At 29.9% G+C, this 14281-nt stretch overlaps 1 protein-coding gene across 1 annotated transcript; it reads left to right on the plus strand.

Annotated features, from left to right (window-relative positions):
- Positions 1–480: 480 nt before the first annotated feature.
- On the plus strand, positions 481–1889 carry LOC120074119 (bZIP transcription factor RISBZ3-like). Its single transcript, XM_039027137.1, has one exon. The coding sequence runs from the start codon at positions 1035–1037 to the stop codon at positions 1665–1667; it is 633 nt and encodes a 210-aa protein (XP_038883065.1). The 5' UTR covers positions 481–1034; the 3' UTR covers positions 1668–1889.
- Positions 1890–14281: the final 12392 nt, after the last annotated feature.

A 14281-nucleotide genomic window follows, 5' to 3' on the forward strand; every position in this document is an offset into this window, starting at 1 on the left:
ACTGACGGCTATCTCTTTACTCGTTTTCCACCCTTACCTTTCCTTTCAATTTTTTTCTTCTTCAACCTTCATTGCTCCCTTTATATTGGAAATTATCTTATCATTCCATGGAAATCACATATAACATATCAAACTATCATATTAAAATTAAACTAGTTATAAATAATACTCGGTCTGTAAATCAAACCCCCTACTCCTATTATTTAGAAGAAATATATAATTTTGAATTCTACACATATCATCTAGACATCAATTCTATCAATCTTGCAATTCAATTAGCAGTACTATTTATAGTACTTAAATCGTGTATTGTAATTTCAACATACGAATCTCCTCACGCAGACGGCCAGAATATTAATAATGGGCTAATAATTAAAATGAAAAAATAAAGTCAAACTTTAAGCTAAACATATTCCATAGTAAACTAATTATCAATATGTAAAATGACAACTCAACCCTCTGAGTTTGCACTTTTTTACATCTACGCGAATCCTAAGCCGCCGTAGTCGTCGATGGCGCAGCCGAAGTCAAGAGTGCGACCGAGCCTCGTGGTTTTTTATTCTAATCGTTTTTTTAAAAGGAGAGAAAAAAAAATCTGAATTGATGATTTTACAATATTTTATTTATACAGATGTTTAGTGTAGAATTATATTTATTAAATAAGAATTGGGTATGACGTTAATGTCTAATTAATCGTGGCCACGTGTAGCGTTGTGGAACCCACAAACTTTGTTTCTTCACTACGAAGCTAATATCACCCCATGCACGATGCACCAATGTCACGGCCCCACTGGCTTATATCACCCATCTGTCCCGCCAAAAAGAAAAGCGCGCTTACACACTTCCACTACTATGCCACTTAGATATCTTAATTCATTTAAATGACTAAACTACCCTTAACTGTTAACCTGTTTTACGGATATATCCCCAGGTGTTTCAATGTTTAAATAGAAGCCCTCTACGCTGCAATTCTTCCCTTTTCTCCTCCTTCTCTCCTCCTTTGTCTTGTTGAGCAAATTCTTTATCCTGTCGTCATGCTGTCCACTTTTCCGACCGGTTCTCCGTACGAGTCCATGCTCGAAAACCCGTTTCCGGTCGCTTCCACGCCGTGGGAATGCCACGACTACGACTTCCTGCCGGTTGTGTTCCAGATGCCTGAACCAACCGGATTATTGGACGTTTTCCAGTCCCCAAACCCGGTGATTTCCAGTTCGAGTTCCGAAAACCGGGATGAACCGGAAGTGATGGATACCGGTCCGTGTGAACCGGACCGGAAAGTTGAGGTGATAGACGAAAGAAAACGACGGCGAATGGAGTCGAACCGGGAGTCGGCGAGGCGGTCCCGGATGCGTAAACAGAAGCACTTAGAAAACTTAAGGAACATGGTGAACAAGCTGAAAGTAGAAAACCGGGAGCTGTCAAACCGATTGCGGTTCACGGTTTATGAAGTGAACCGTGTACGGACAGAAAACGACCATCTCCAGACAGAACACACAATTCTGAGTCAGAAACTTTTGTACAGCCGACGAGTATTAATTTTCCGGCAATTCCAACGACAATTGGGTTATGCTTCCCCTTACAACGCCTTTGAACAACCCCCAAATATCTCTCAATCGCAATCCCAATATATCCTTAATAACAACAACAACAACCTCATTAATTGCTAAACACAACCACAGACTATTATAAGAAGAAGCAATTTCTGAACCACTCTCTCTCTCTCTCTCTCTCTTCTTTGTAAACTAAAAAAATTGCTGCTAGAGAAAAATATATATATAATATTATATTATTGGTGGGGTTTTACGCTATTTTTGAAGCAACTTAATAGTGTGTAAAAGAAGATCGGCGACTAGCTTTATTAGTAATGGCTATGCTTAATTTAAATAAGCATTTTTTCCCCTTTTTTTATTGTTTTCATTTTCTCTTGTTATATATTATATATATCGACTATTTAAACAAAGAATCCTTTTTTTTCTTTTTCTTTTTCTTTTTTAGCAAATCCGCATATGATTTCGTTTAAAAATTCGAGATGCATGGGACCAATTACACCATTCCTATTCTAATAAACAGTGTTTTATTACTTTCTTTTTTTTTTTTTTCTTTTTTGGAATAATGTAAAATAATAAACTTAGCCTTATTCACGAGGTGACAATTATAAATTTATAATGAAACTGTGAAATGTCGATGATGTCCATCTACTAAGTTTTATATGCTTTTAGCTATCCAGGGTCACAGTTGTCATTTTAAATGATATTACGATACATACGAAAAGGGGGAGATTCATTATATTATATTATATTATATTATATATTTGTTAAAAGGATGTGAAGCCTATTTTTATAAGATGTCAGACAATTATTGCTAAATTGTAATCTAATTTCCTCATGACGTCCATCACTTTTCTGGGAGCTGGAGGCAGTTGCTTCGTTTAACTTTATGAACCTTTTTTTATCCGTTTCTTATTAATTTTAAGAATATAACTCTGAGAGATATGGGATCTCAATTTATGTCTAATAAACAAACAAATTAGTGGTTAAATGGCTTTAACGTTTTATTCGAGCCAAAAAAGAGGTCATTAAAATAAATTATTTCACCCATTTTCATAAAAAAAAAAAAAAAAACAAATTGGTGTATATCAATTTAATAGGAATGGTAGTTTAAGTGAGATTCAAACAATGATAATTGACATGTACTTTCTTTTTCAAAAATTAGAAGTTTAATTTTTTATATCACAATGTGATACTATAAAAATTCTATAATATGGATTTCAGACCTGTTTAGTTTAACTTTTCAATTATTTAATTTTGAAAAAATTGAAGTATTTGTTAACCAATCAAAATAGTGTATTAAATACTTTCAAAGTGTATTTTAAACCGCTTTTATAGAAAAAAATTTGTTATTTTTTTTAAAATGCATTTTTTTTCTCTAGTCAATCCAAATAGACCTTTAGACATGATGTTCTCTTCAACATCATAATAATAATAATTAATAAATAAATAAATAAAACCAATGAAATTAAAGCAGACCAATTCAATCGGATTGGTTTAGGTTTTATGCGACATTGATAGGTTTGATTTTAAAAGTGGAAGAATTGAAATGGTTTTTGTCGGTTTGGTTGTGTGCTATAACTAATAAACCAAACCAAATTTTTTTAAGCACAAGAATTTGGGTGGGGGAGATTTTTAACTTCTTAGCTTATGCCAAGTTGCCATAAACCAAATCAAATTTACAATATTAACGTATATACATACAAGTTGATTATATTATTTATATGTTGAAGTTCTAATGTTAATTGTAGAAATAAAAGCTTTTTTTTATAAAAAGAACAAAAAAGTGACGTTTATTGCACTCAATATTCTTCAAATTGTAAATTTTGTTGAAGGACTTAATAAATTCAAATTCTGAAATTTTTTTTTATCAAAATTTAAACCTCTCTAAACAAAATTCACAATTTAATTATAAATATAATAGGAAAACAATCAATTTTAGCCATCCTACGGGTTCTATCAATTTAGACCATAAACTTCCATGTTCATCCATTTAAATTCTAACCTTAAATAACAGTTGCAATTTTAATCATCTGACAAGTTTTTACTCCAAGAATTGTTAAGAGAGTTCTTCCAAATGCATTTAATGAATTATAAAACAGATATACGATAAAATTGATAATATTTTTAGAGAAAACAACATTAGACGTTTTTTTTTCCTGAAACTTATAGATTTCTTGAATGTTATTCAATCGTTAATTTGAATTTAGATTTTTTATGTAAAATTTATAACTTTATAAACAATTTTACATCATCTTTTGTTAAAACTAGTAAGTGAATTAGCTAAAATTGATTTAAGGTGTAAACTTGCAATATTTGTGTAATTTTATGGTCATGATTGATTGAAATTGAAAAATTAGGATCCAAATTGATACAATGTGATAAAGTTATGGTCCGATGTTTACACTCATGGAAATTTTGAAAAGATTTATATTAAAATACAATTCTATAGTAGTCCAATAATTTTAAGAATGAAAACTATTCCAATCGATCATAGTTTTTTTTTTTTTTTTTTTTATTTTAAAAGAAAAAGAGTCAAGTGTATGACCCCAATATTGATCACAATCCAATTAAAAGTATATGTTTAATATTATTTTGAAACTTTTGTTATAGAACACTCACTCTTTTTGATCCACAAACACACTTCTTTTTATCCCATAATCAATTTAGTAGATTTTGCAAGTTAAAGCCATTCATCCAATAAGATGCATTGGATAGTCCCCGCATAGTATTATGGCGTAAACAGTTCCCCAATAACATTGTTTTTTCTCCACCAAACTTTGGTTTATTTCTATTTTTCTTTTCATCTCCATCAATATAGTTGCCAATATTTTATTACATTAACCATAAAGTTGGTTTTTTTTTTTTTTTTTTAAAGCATGCATTCATTTTTTTTCAAATTTAATTTATATTTTATAGGAAAATAAATGAGTAAGATAGATTCAAATTATGAAGCGACTAATAGTATTTGAAATGTGTAATTTTTTATCAATTTAATTGTTTATCTTATAGCCGGCAGAAATAGTATTATTGTGTTACTTTTTGCACTTTATGAATAATAGTTTGAGAGGTGGTGTGTTTTGGAATATTTACCCGGCAGTTTAAATCACTAGCTTTTTTCTTTTTTTGAGCTATCAAATCACTAGCTTTTGATCAGATAAGTTTTAAATTCACGTTTAAAGCATTTAATTTTAATTACCATCGTAAAATTATGAGTAATTTTTATAATTTGTCCTAAATTTAATGGTCTTATTTGGCTCAGATTTTAAAAAGAAATTACGCCCATCAATCTTGTGGATTTAGAATTTGATATCCCAACTGACAGATAAAACAAGGAGTTGTTATCATTCTTTTTGTTCTTGTGTCTTTTATTTTTCTTTTTATTTTTTGGGGGTATTTAGAGACAAATTTTATAATTCATATAATGTTTGCGAAATATGATATATGATTTAGCATTCTATGATGTGTCAAAAAGAAAATTATAATATGATATATAATCCTTTAGGCTCTATTTGACAACTATTTCGATAATCATTTGTTTATTTTTTAAGTTTTGGAAATTAAATCTATAAACACTCACTCTACTTCTAACTTTCCTACTTTGAAATCTTTCTTTTATCTATATTCTAAAAAATCAAGTCAAATCTTGAAAACTAAAAAAAAAAAAGTTTTGTTTTTAGAATTTGATTAAAAATTCAACTTTTATACTTAATAAAAATATCAACTATGAAAGAAAGTGAGAAGAAATAAGCTTAATTTTCAAAAATCAAAAACCAAAAACGAAATGATTACCAAATGCGTCCATAGTTTTCAACTTTTTTTATCTATACTATATTAAAAGAGGGTATAAGTAGAAGAATTTTCACATTCCTATTATGCCCTTAATTTTTAATCGTATTCCTATTATACCCTCATTTAATTGTTACTTATAACCTTTTTTTTTTTTTTTTTCATACGCTTCCCTAAAACACCTATTTGTAAAGGAGACGAGTTATCAAACACTCCTTTATATAAAGAGACCATTAATCTTTTTCTTCTCCTCACTTCACCATTTCAACAAATAATAATAATAACCACCATCCTATATTTGTTTTTTCTACATTTATTTTTTTAGGAAATTTTGTTTTTATTTTATTTTGATTTATATTTGTTTCTAAACACTTTGTTCCTCTTCCTTTCTTTTGTTTTGTTTTCTGTTTTGGAGTTTTTTTTGTGTATTATTATATGTGTTCTCTTCCCAATATTTTTTTTTCAAAATTCTCATAAAAAGCATAAAGAAAAAAAATGTAAATCCTCCCGTGTTTACTTAAAATCACAATTTCTTCCAGGCATTCTACATTTATTTTTTAGGGAATTTTAAATTTCTTTTATTTTGGTCTATAGTCATTTGTGAAAACACATTTTTTTTTTGTTATTGTATGTGTTCACCTCCCTACATTTTTTTTCTCAACATTCTAAAAAAAAAAAATATCAAACAGAAAAATGCAAGTCATACTTGATAATTGATATAATTCAATTTTTTTCTTTTAATTCACATTAAGGTTTACTTTTTAGAATTTAATTTAAATTAAGATTTCTATTTTGATGGAGAAGATGAAAAAAATCTGAGAGATGAGATTAACGTGAGAAATTTAGGAAAGAGGAAAATATGAAAGATGAGTACTTGACAATCTTTTAAATATTTTTTTTAAAATAAAAAAATATATGTTTTTCTATTTTGATTGAGAAGAATGTGTTATGATAATGTGAGGAAGTTGAAAGGAAAACCAATTTGAGAAAATTAGGGAATAAGAAGATATTGGAGGAAATGTTCAAAATATTCTAAAAAAATGTAAGTACTTCTTTAGCCTACTTTATTTTTTCTAAATCCACATGAGAGGATTTTATTTTATGAATGTTGAGAAAATTGGAAAGAGGAGGATCGATTTGAAAAAATTAGGGAAAGATGATATGGGGAGAATATTAGTAAGATACTAGATAAAATTTGACTTCCTAATTTTAATTTCATCCCAATTTTTAAAACTATATCTTCAAATGGCATTGTGATTAATATTTTATATTTATTTTTATCTTAGTTTTAATTTTTCTTGTATTTTTTCATGACATCATAAATTTATAACTACAACTGATAGTAGGTAAGTTAACTATAACCTCCATTGAATTAATAAATGAAATAGAAAAAAACTATTACCTTGAAAATAAGAAGATTCATTTAAAAATAATAGTGATAAAATATAGGTTTTTTTCATGAATATAGGTTTTATTCATGACGATAAAATATTGACATAAATATTGAAATTGTAACTTAGCTTTATTCCTTTTAAAAAATTGATTTTTCTGTATAATTTTATAGAACACACAAAATATTTGAAATAAAAAAAATTAACTAATCCAATTATTTTAAAAACTATTTTTTTTTTCAAATTTTAAAATATTAATATAAATATTAAAATTAGAATGTTGAGATTTGTGGGGAAAAAAAAAAAAAGAAGGTTTAATATTTTACTTAAAAAATTATAAATGATGTATCTATTTTAATATTTTAAATATATATACAAAATTGTTGTAGACTTTTTTAACAATAAAAAAGATTGTGTTCCTTTTTGAAAATGATTTTTTTTTTCATAATTTATAAAACCAACAAAATCTTTGAAACCAAAAGATAAACTACCTCAATTTTTATTATTACATTCAATGAGAGATAAATAAAACTGTCTTTTTCTTTTTTTTTAAAAAAAAAAAAAAAAAAAGAAAAAAAGAAAAAACTAAACTTTTAATCGAACCTATAGAAAATGTTTAAAGAAAAAAACTTATTTTATGGAAGAGTTGTGAATGATTTTTTAAAAAAAACAATTTAAATGTAACCCATAATATCTTTTATGAAAACAAGGTTTAAATTATATATATATATATATATATATGATATAAGTAATCTTAAAACGAAAACTAATACTCTTTACTTGTGTGTATACTAATACTCTTTATTTGTGCGTGTGTACTCGCGCGTGCGTATGCATGCGTGTGTGCGTATGCACGTGCGTGCGTGTTTTTGTAACTATAACAACATTTATGTAATAACATTGAAATAAAATTGTCGCATTATGTATATTAAAATATCAAATTGTAAACATATTTATTTTATAACTTAATGATGAGTATAGAAGAATTTTTATGGAAATAATGATAATATAAAAACATTGAAATCAAAATTCGTATATTATTATTATCATTTTTTGTTTTTTGAAAAAAACATATAAGGAACAACAAATGAGGAAAAACAATGATCAATTTTTAAAAGGAAATCCACCCATGGTGGGTGATCTTCAAGACAAATTGATATCATTCGATGTCTATGGCATATGTAGCAAGTTTGTGAGTAATGAAATTGCAATTGTGATTAACAAAGGAAGAACCTCGGATTGCCTCTTTATGATGCAAATCAGCGAAGAGTCTACTAAATACTAAATCGAATTACCATAACGTGATGATCTATTCAAAAGTAATTAATAATTGTTACATTATCTAAATTTTAAGTGTGGTAGTAATTAAAATTTTTTTAAATAAACATATACATTATTTATTTATTACATGCTAAAGAACTAATATATTCAAAAAAATTTATTAAGACAACTAAATTTCACGTTCATTGCAGGTTTGTGCCTTTACTAGTTTGTTAAAATGAGAACAATATATTTTCTTTTTTTTTTTTCTTTTAAAAATAGTTATTCAGATCTTGACACAAACTTAATTAACATAAAGATAAAACTGTTTATGAGTTTTGTAAAATTAATTTACAATACTAACAACATTTCACTACAAGAAATCGCACTTCTCCCAGTGTCACAATTCGTCGAGAAAGGGTGGAAAATGTGTCGCGAGAACCTCTCTCGATAAATAATAGATCATCGGGAGTTTAGTCAGGAAAAATCCGTCGGAAGAGGAATGCTTGTGATGTATAATATATGATACTTTACTTCACATCTTGATTTTGCACAGTTGTTTTTTTTTATTTGCTTTACCACAAACCAATGAACTTAAAATCTCTGGTTATCAGTATGTAACTTAAGCGTGTATGTGGTGACATACAAGTGGATCATGTCTTAAGTGATAACCAAAATGGTCTGTAGTATATGGACTGTCTCTTATACACATCTAGATGTGTATAAGAGACAGACTTAAGCGTGTATGTGGTGACATACAAGTGGATCATGTCTTAAGTGATAACCAAAATGGTCTGTAGTATCTGTCTCTTATACACATCTAGATGTGTATAAGAGACAGGTTATTTACGTACCGTTGGAGCTTCAAGCTACAGGTCGATAAGGTCCCCTAGGTAGCTTGGATAAAGTCGAGAATCGGTTTTTGGGTCAGTTTGAAGTGTTCAAATTGATAAGAGGAAATTTGATTATATATGATATAATCGAACTGGTTAATTATATATGATATAATTGACTAAATGTATGAGATACATTATTTTGGAGGAAATTAGATATAAATATGATTTATATCAAGTAGAGGAGAAATTACTATAGTAGATATATGATATTAAACTATAGGTTAAGAATATAATATGATTATATTCATTTATTAATTAATTGGTTGGTTATGTGATAATTGGCCAGAACTTTCTCCTCAGTCGTGCATTAGTGGGAAAATCAAATTTGGTTATTGTAACTGAAGAAGAAAATGAAAATTGGTTTAATTTTGCAAAGAGTTCGGAAAAATCGCTCAAGGTGTGAAAACGTAAAGATCGCTTAGCTAAGAGCCTATACGATAGTGCCCTATTGCCTAAACGATCGCACACCTCGTGTACTAAACGATCGCATACGTTCTCTAAACAATCACTCAGTTTTCCTAAAAGATCGCTTAGCACACCGAGTTTACTAAACGATCACTTACTCTTTACTAAACGATCGCTTAGTAAAACCTACACGATCATGTAGCTTTATCTAAACGATAAGCATCCGCTATACAATAGCTTTCTTCCACTTGCTTTTCGTTCTACACGATCATCTCTTTCCTTCTTCCTCTACCAATTCCATCGAAGACCATTTTTTGGATTCTCAGTTCAAGAATACCAAAGGTTCTAAGTGGTGGTGTCGTCCCCGGTCCTACTTGTTCGTGTGCATCCGTTCGTGTAGACGATCGTGCTGCTAGTAGCCGGCTGTTTGCTAGGCGATAAAGACCGTAGAGGGTTGCTTCTGCTGGGTTAAGTTTGAAGTGAAGATCAACTGGTACGTGAACTCAATCTCTTGTATTATTATTATTATTTTTTTTTTTTTTGTGAAATTTCATACCTGTTTGTTAGAATGTGTGTTGGTAATTCAGTCACAATGAAATAAGAAAGATTCGAACACGATCATGGTTACTCTTTTTTAAGAGTGCCTTCAATTGAGCTAGACTTTGTATATAACGCCATCGATACTGGAGACTTACATCTTACCTAAACGACCATCGGTGACATGACCTCAATCCTGAGTGAATTCCATCTTGTGTATTGAGTTCCCAACTCCTAAATCAGACAAGTCTCCAAAAAGGTAGGCATGTTATTGTTGGGATTGGTGTCTTAATTCTCCTGAAGTCTCGTTGTTTGTAATTATACACATTTTTTTATGAATAAAATAATTGTTATTGCATTCTAACCTTTACTCATATCCAATAAACAAATCTCCATGGTTATCTTATGTAAACTTAAGCGTGTATATGTGATATACAAGTGGATCATGCCTTAAGTGGTTGGAAACCTGATCCTGGTGACACTATGGATACGACCCGCTTTGTAGAGGTTTGCAAGTGTTGTAAACTACTATAGATGGTAGATTCTGACCATTCATATAGAGACATGCTTGTGGGGGTGTCCTATACAAAGAGTTTGTATAAGACCGAACCATGAGATGACTAGATTTTGTGTATAACGTCGTTGATACTAAAGACTTACATCTCACCTAACCGACCATAGGTGACACGACGTTAATCCTGAGTGTTTTGAGAACTCCTGCCTTTGAGGGCAGTCCTTTGATTAGTATGGGTGAGAGTGGCCAGATGTCCAACTCAACATGCCTACCTTTTTGGGGACTTGTTTGATCTGGGAGTTGAGAACTCAATACACAAGATGGAATTCACTCATTCCCTGAAGTAGGGGTAAGTAGATAAATTGCTCCCTTAAAGGCTGATTCCGGGACTTGAACATAGTGACCATAACTTTTCTTTGAAAGAGAGGACTCAGTCAGACTATGACTTATGTTCATTAGATGGATCAGTGGTACTTAAGAAGTTAGATGTAACTACAAAGGCATAATAATTATTAGCCGAGCTGTACTTACAAGCGATCTATGAAGGGTTGTCGTACTGTTGATTGGTTAAGATGGACACATAATATATCTGTAGTAATGAGAGTTTAACTGTCGATCTTTAGTGGAGTACCTGGAAGTTAATGGATGGTGGATCCCGTGGCTAAAGACTTTAGTCAGTTATTCACGTACTGTTGGAGCTTCGAGCTATAGGTTCATAAGGTCCCCTTGGTAACTCCATGGATTGAAGTTGAGGATCAGTTATTGGTGTTGATTTGAAATGTTCAAATTGACAAGAGGTACTTAGATTATATATGATACGATCAGTATGTTGTATGAGATACATCAAGGGGAGGATTAATGTAAATGAGATTTACATTAAGAGCCATGGAATAGAAAAAGAGCTACAGTTTATATGTTTCATAAGATGAAATATTAAAACTATAGGTTATAAATATATTGTGGTAAGTTAGTTATGATTTATATTTATAATAATATTAATTATTGGATAATTATTTTTTTTTTCTAATAATCAATTGAGTGGGAGGTTATTAGTGGTTTCACGGTAACCGTGAGATAAAAGAAAACATGTTTTCCTAATTTTGGTAAGAAGTTAATTTGAGATTTCCACTCTTGAAAAATTCTCATGGAGATAGTTGTCAAGTAAATTAGATTTACTAAATGACAGCTTGAAGTTAGCTAAACGATCGTAGAGTGTTCTTAGTTGATAAACACTCAGCTAAGCGATAAGCTAAACGATCACATAGCTTTTGCTAGACAATAACATAACTTTTCCTAAACGATTGAGCATCGACCTATACGATAGGTTGTTCCATCTCCCATTTGCTCAATCGTTTACACAATTGTGGTTCCTCCAGTTTTCTGCCTCAAACCAATTCCATACAAAGCCCACTCTCTAGATTCTCACACAGAGAATACCAAGGTAACCTTCTTGGTGATGTCATACTCAACTCGACACTGTCAAGGTTCTATGGAGGCTGTTCGCAGTGTTCGGGGTGTTCGTGACCTTGGCGATTGCTTAGTTCGAGTGCACGGTGTTCGTGCAGTGTAGCGGTCGAGTTGGACGAACGTTCGTGTGTTGCTGTATTGTTGTGATCGAACGTTCGTGATCAAAGATCTTGAAGACGAGTTTGCAAAGGTTTGTTATTTCTTGTCCTTAATCTATTGTAAAGCATGTTGTAATTTATGTATTTCGCATAACCGTATATTTTCGTTTGTGATTGTAATTGTAAAGTTCATATACGATTGTAATTTGGAAATATCCTTCCCCTGCTCATGGAAATTCTCGTGTTCAATTTCCTTCAATTATTACCTGGTTTGATGGCTTTTTGGCCCTTAATCTCAAATTAATTAATTTTAATTAATTAATTAATGTTTTCATGATAACAAACCTTAATTTATTCATTAACAATTTTAGTATTTGAATAGTAGCATAGAGTTTAGACAAAGATTTCAACACAATTTGAATCACTCAAATCGGAGCTCAAAACGAAGAAGATATGACCGAAACAAACTCAATGGAAAAATCTCGAGTTGATGACGTGATAAGGTTTTTCTCATCAAAGTGGACCAATTAAAAGGTACCATTTGGAGTAATGGAGGAGCGACATATGTTGAGCTTTTGATTTTGGATTGATTTTTAAAAAAGAAAATGAATTTAAAAGGAAAATGAATGTAATATTATTTTATGTTTGTGTCTAACAGCTAGTTTTGGACACTTTTTGGTTTTTTTTGTTGGGTTTTTAAAAAGAAAAGAAATTTAATATTATATTTTGTTTGGGTTTAACGGCTAGTTGAGTTTAAATCTTCATCATTAAATTTTCTTTTACCAATATCCAATGGCCTAAATTGAATTTGGTTTTCACTTTTTCCTTGTATTTTTAAACTCTTCATCTTCTCCAAAATTAAAATAACAATTACACATTATTTTCAATCCTTCATAATTCATTAAGCCTCCATTGTTATTCTCTCCAAGCTTCAATTTTCGTCCTTTTCATCTTATTATGAGAGAGATTTATGTATGGTGAGGATTGATTTGTTGTGAGCTCAAAATTTGTAAATCCACTCTTTTAGATAGTTACTCAAGTGTGTTCTTTAATTTTTTTCAAACATTTTGTAAGGGTTTCTTTTGATAGATAAACAAAGCGGTTGTAACGGTTTGATCCCAATCCATAGAAAGGATTAAGTTTCTTCTTGAACTTGCAAAAAGAGCAGTGTAGCGGTTGGGCTCTAATCCGTGGAAAAAATCGATGAGATCTTTATTCAAAATCCTAAGAGACTTTTAGGAAAGTGGATGTGAGTCGAATTTGACCAAACCACTATAAAAATTTTTGGTATTAATTTCTCTATCCGTATACTACTTTAATTTGCAATTAATGTGTTATTATAGTTTATTACATGAAATTAATTCCAATATTTGTTCTTGAAATTAATTGCTCATATTTGTTTACTTTGATTGGTAGTTCTTTAATTTGCATATCTCTTATCAATCTTATCATTGAAATTAAATTGGGTGCTTGAAATAATACGTGTCAATTTATTAATCATTTTGAAGCGAATGTATATGTATAAAATTATTGTTTAAATTACTTATTAGCAAAAGTGTATTAATTTACTTAATTGGACCGAAATTTAGGAAAAAGTTTTCATAAGTTTAATAAACCTGATTCACTCTCCTCTAAGGTTGCTATATCGATCCTACGTGGTTATATCCATGGACACAAAAATATATCTACAGTGCAAAGAGTGCAGTTGTTAGTCTTTAGTGGATGAACTGATAGTTAGTGAATGTTGACTAATTTAATTAAAGAGTTTAATTAATTAATTTTGTATCATTGGAACTTCTAATCTATAGGTTCATAAGGTCCCTTTACTAGCTCACTAAGAGTTAAATAAGAATCAATTATGTTTTGAATTAATTTGAAATATTCAAATTAATTAAGGGAATTAATTGTATGAAATGCAATTAATATAATATATATGGATACATTATAATATAAAGTTTGATAAGAGTGATAATTATTTGAATGAGATTCAAATATTAATTATTTGAATGAGATCCATATAAAACTATAGGTAAAATTAATATGAATATGATACATGTTTGTTGGGGTTGATGCCCTAAAGTCTCGTGTCATGTAGTTTGTAAATAGTTTGTATGAACACGGGTGATGTATAATATATGATATTTTACTTCACTTCTTGATTTTGCTCAGTTGTTTGTTTTATTTACTTTACCACAAACCGATAAACATAAAATCCCTGGTTATCTAGATATAACTTAAGCATGTATGTGTTGACATACAAGTGGATCATGTCTTAAGTGATATCCAAAATGGTCTTTAGTATATGGATATAGGAGGGAAACCTTATTCTGGTAACGTTACGGATGTGGCCTGCTTTGTGGAATGGTCACAAATATTG

This window comes from Benincasa hispida, chromosome 3 (genome assembly GCF_009727055.1).
Source record: "Benincasa hispida cultivar B227 chromosome 3, ASM972705v1, whole genome shotgun sequence".
Taxonomy (NCBI): Eukaryota; Viridiplantae; Streptophyta; class Magnoliopsida; order Cucurbitales; family Cucurbitaceae; genus Benincasa; species Benincasa hispida.

What these genes read in the sequence shown, in the direction of transcription:
- LOC120074119 (XM_039027137.1), top strand. Translation starts at nt 1,035, where the DNA reads ATGCTGTCCACTTTTCCGACCGGTTCTCCGTACGAGTCCATGCTCGAA.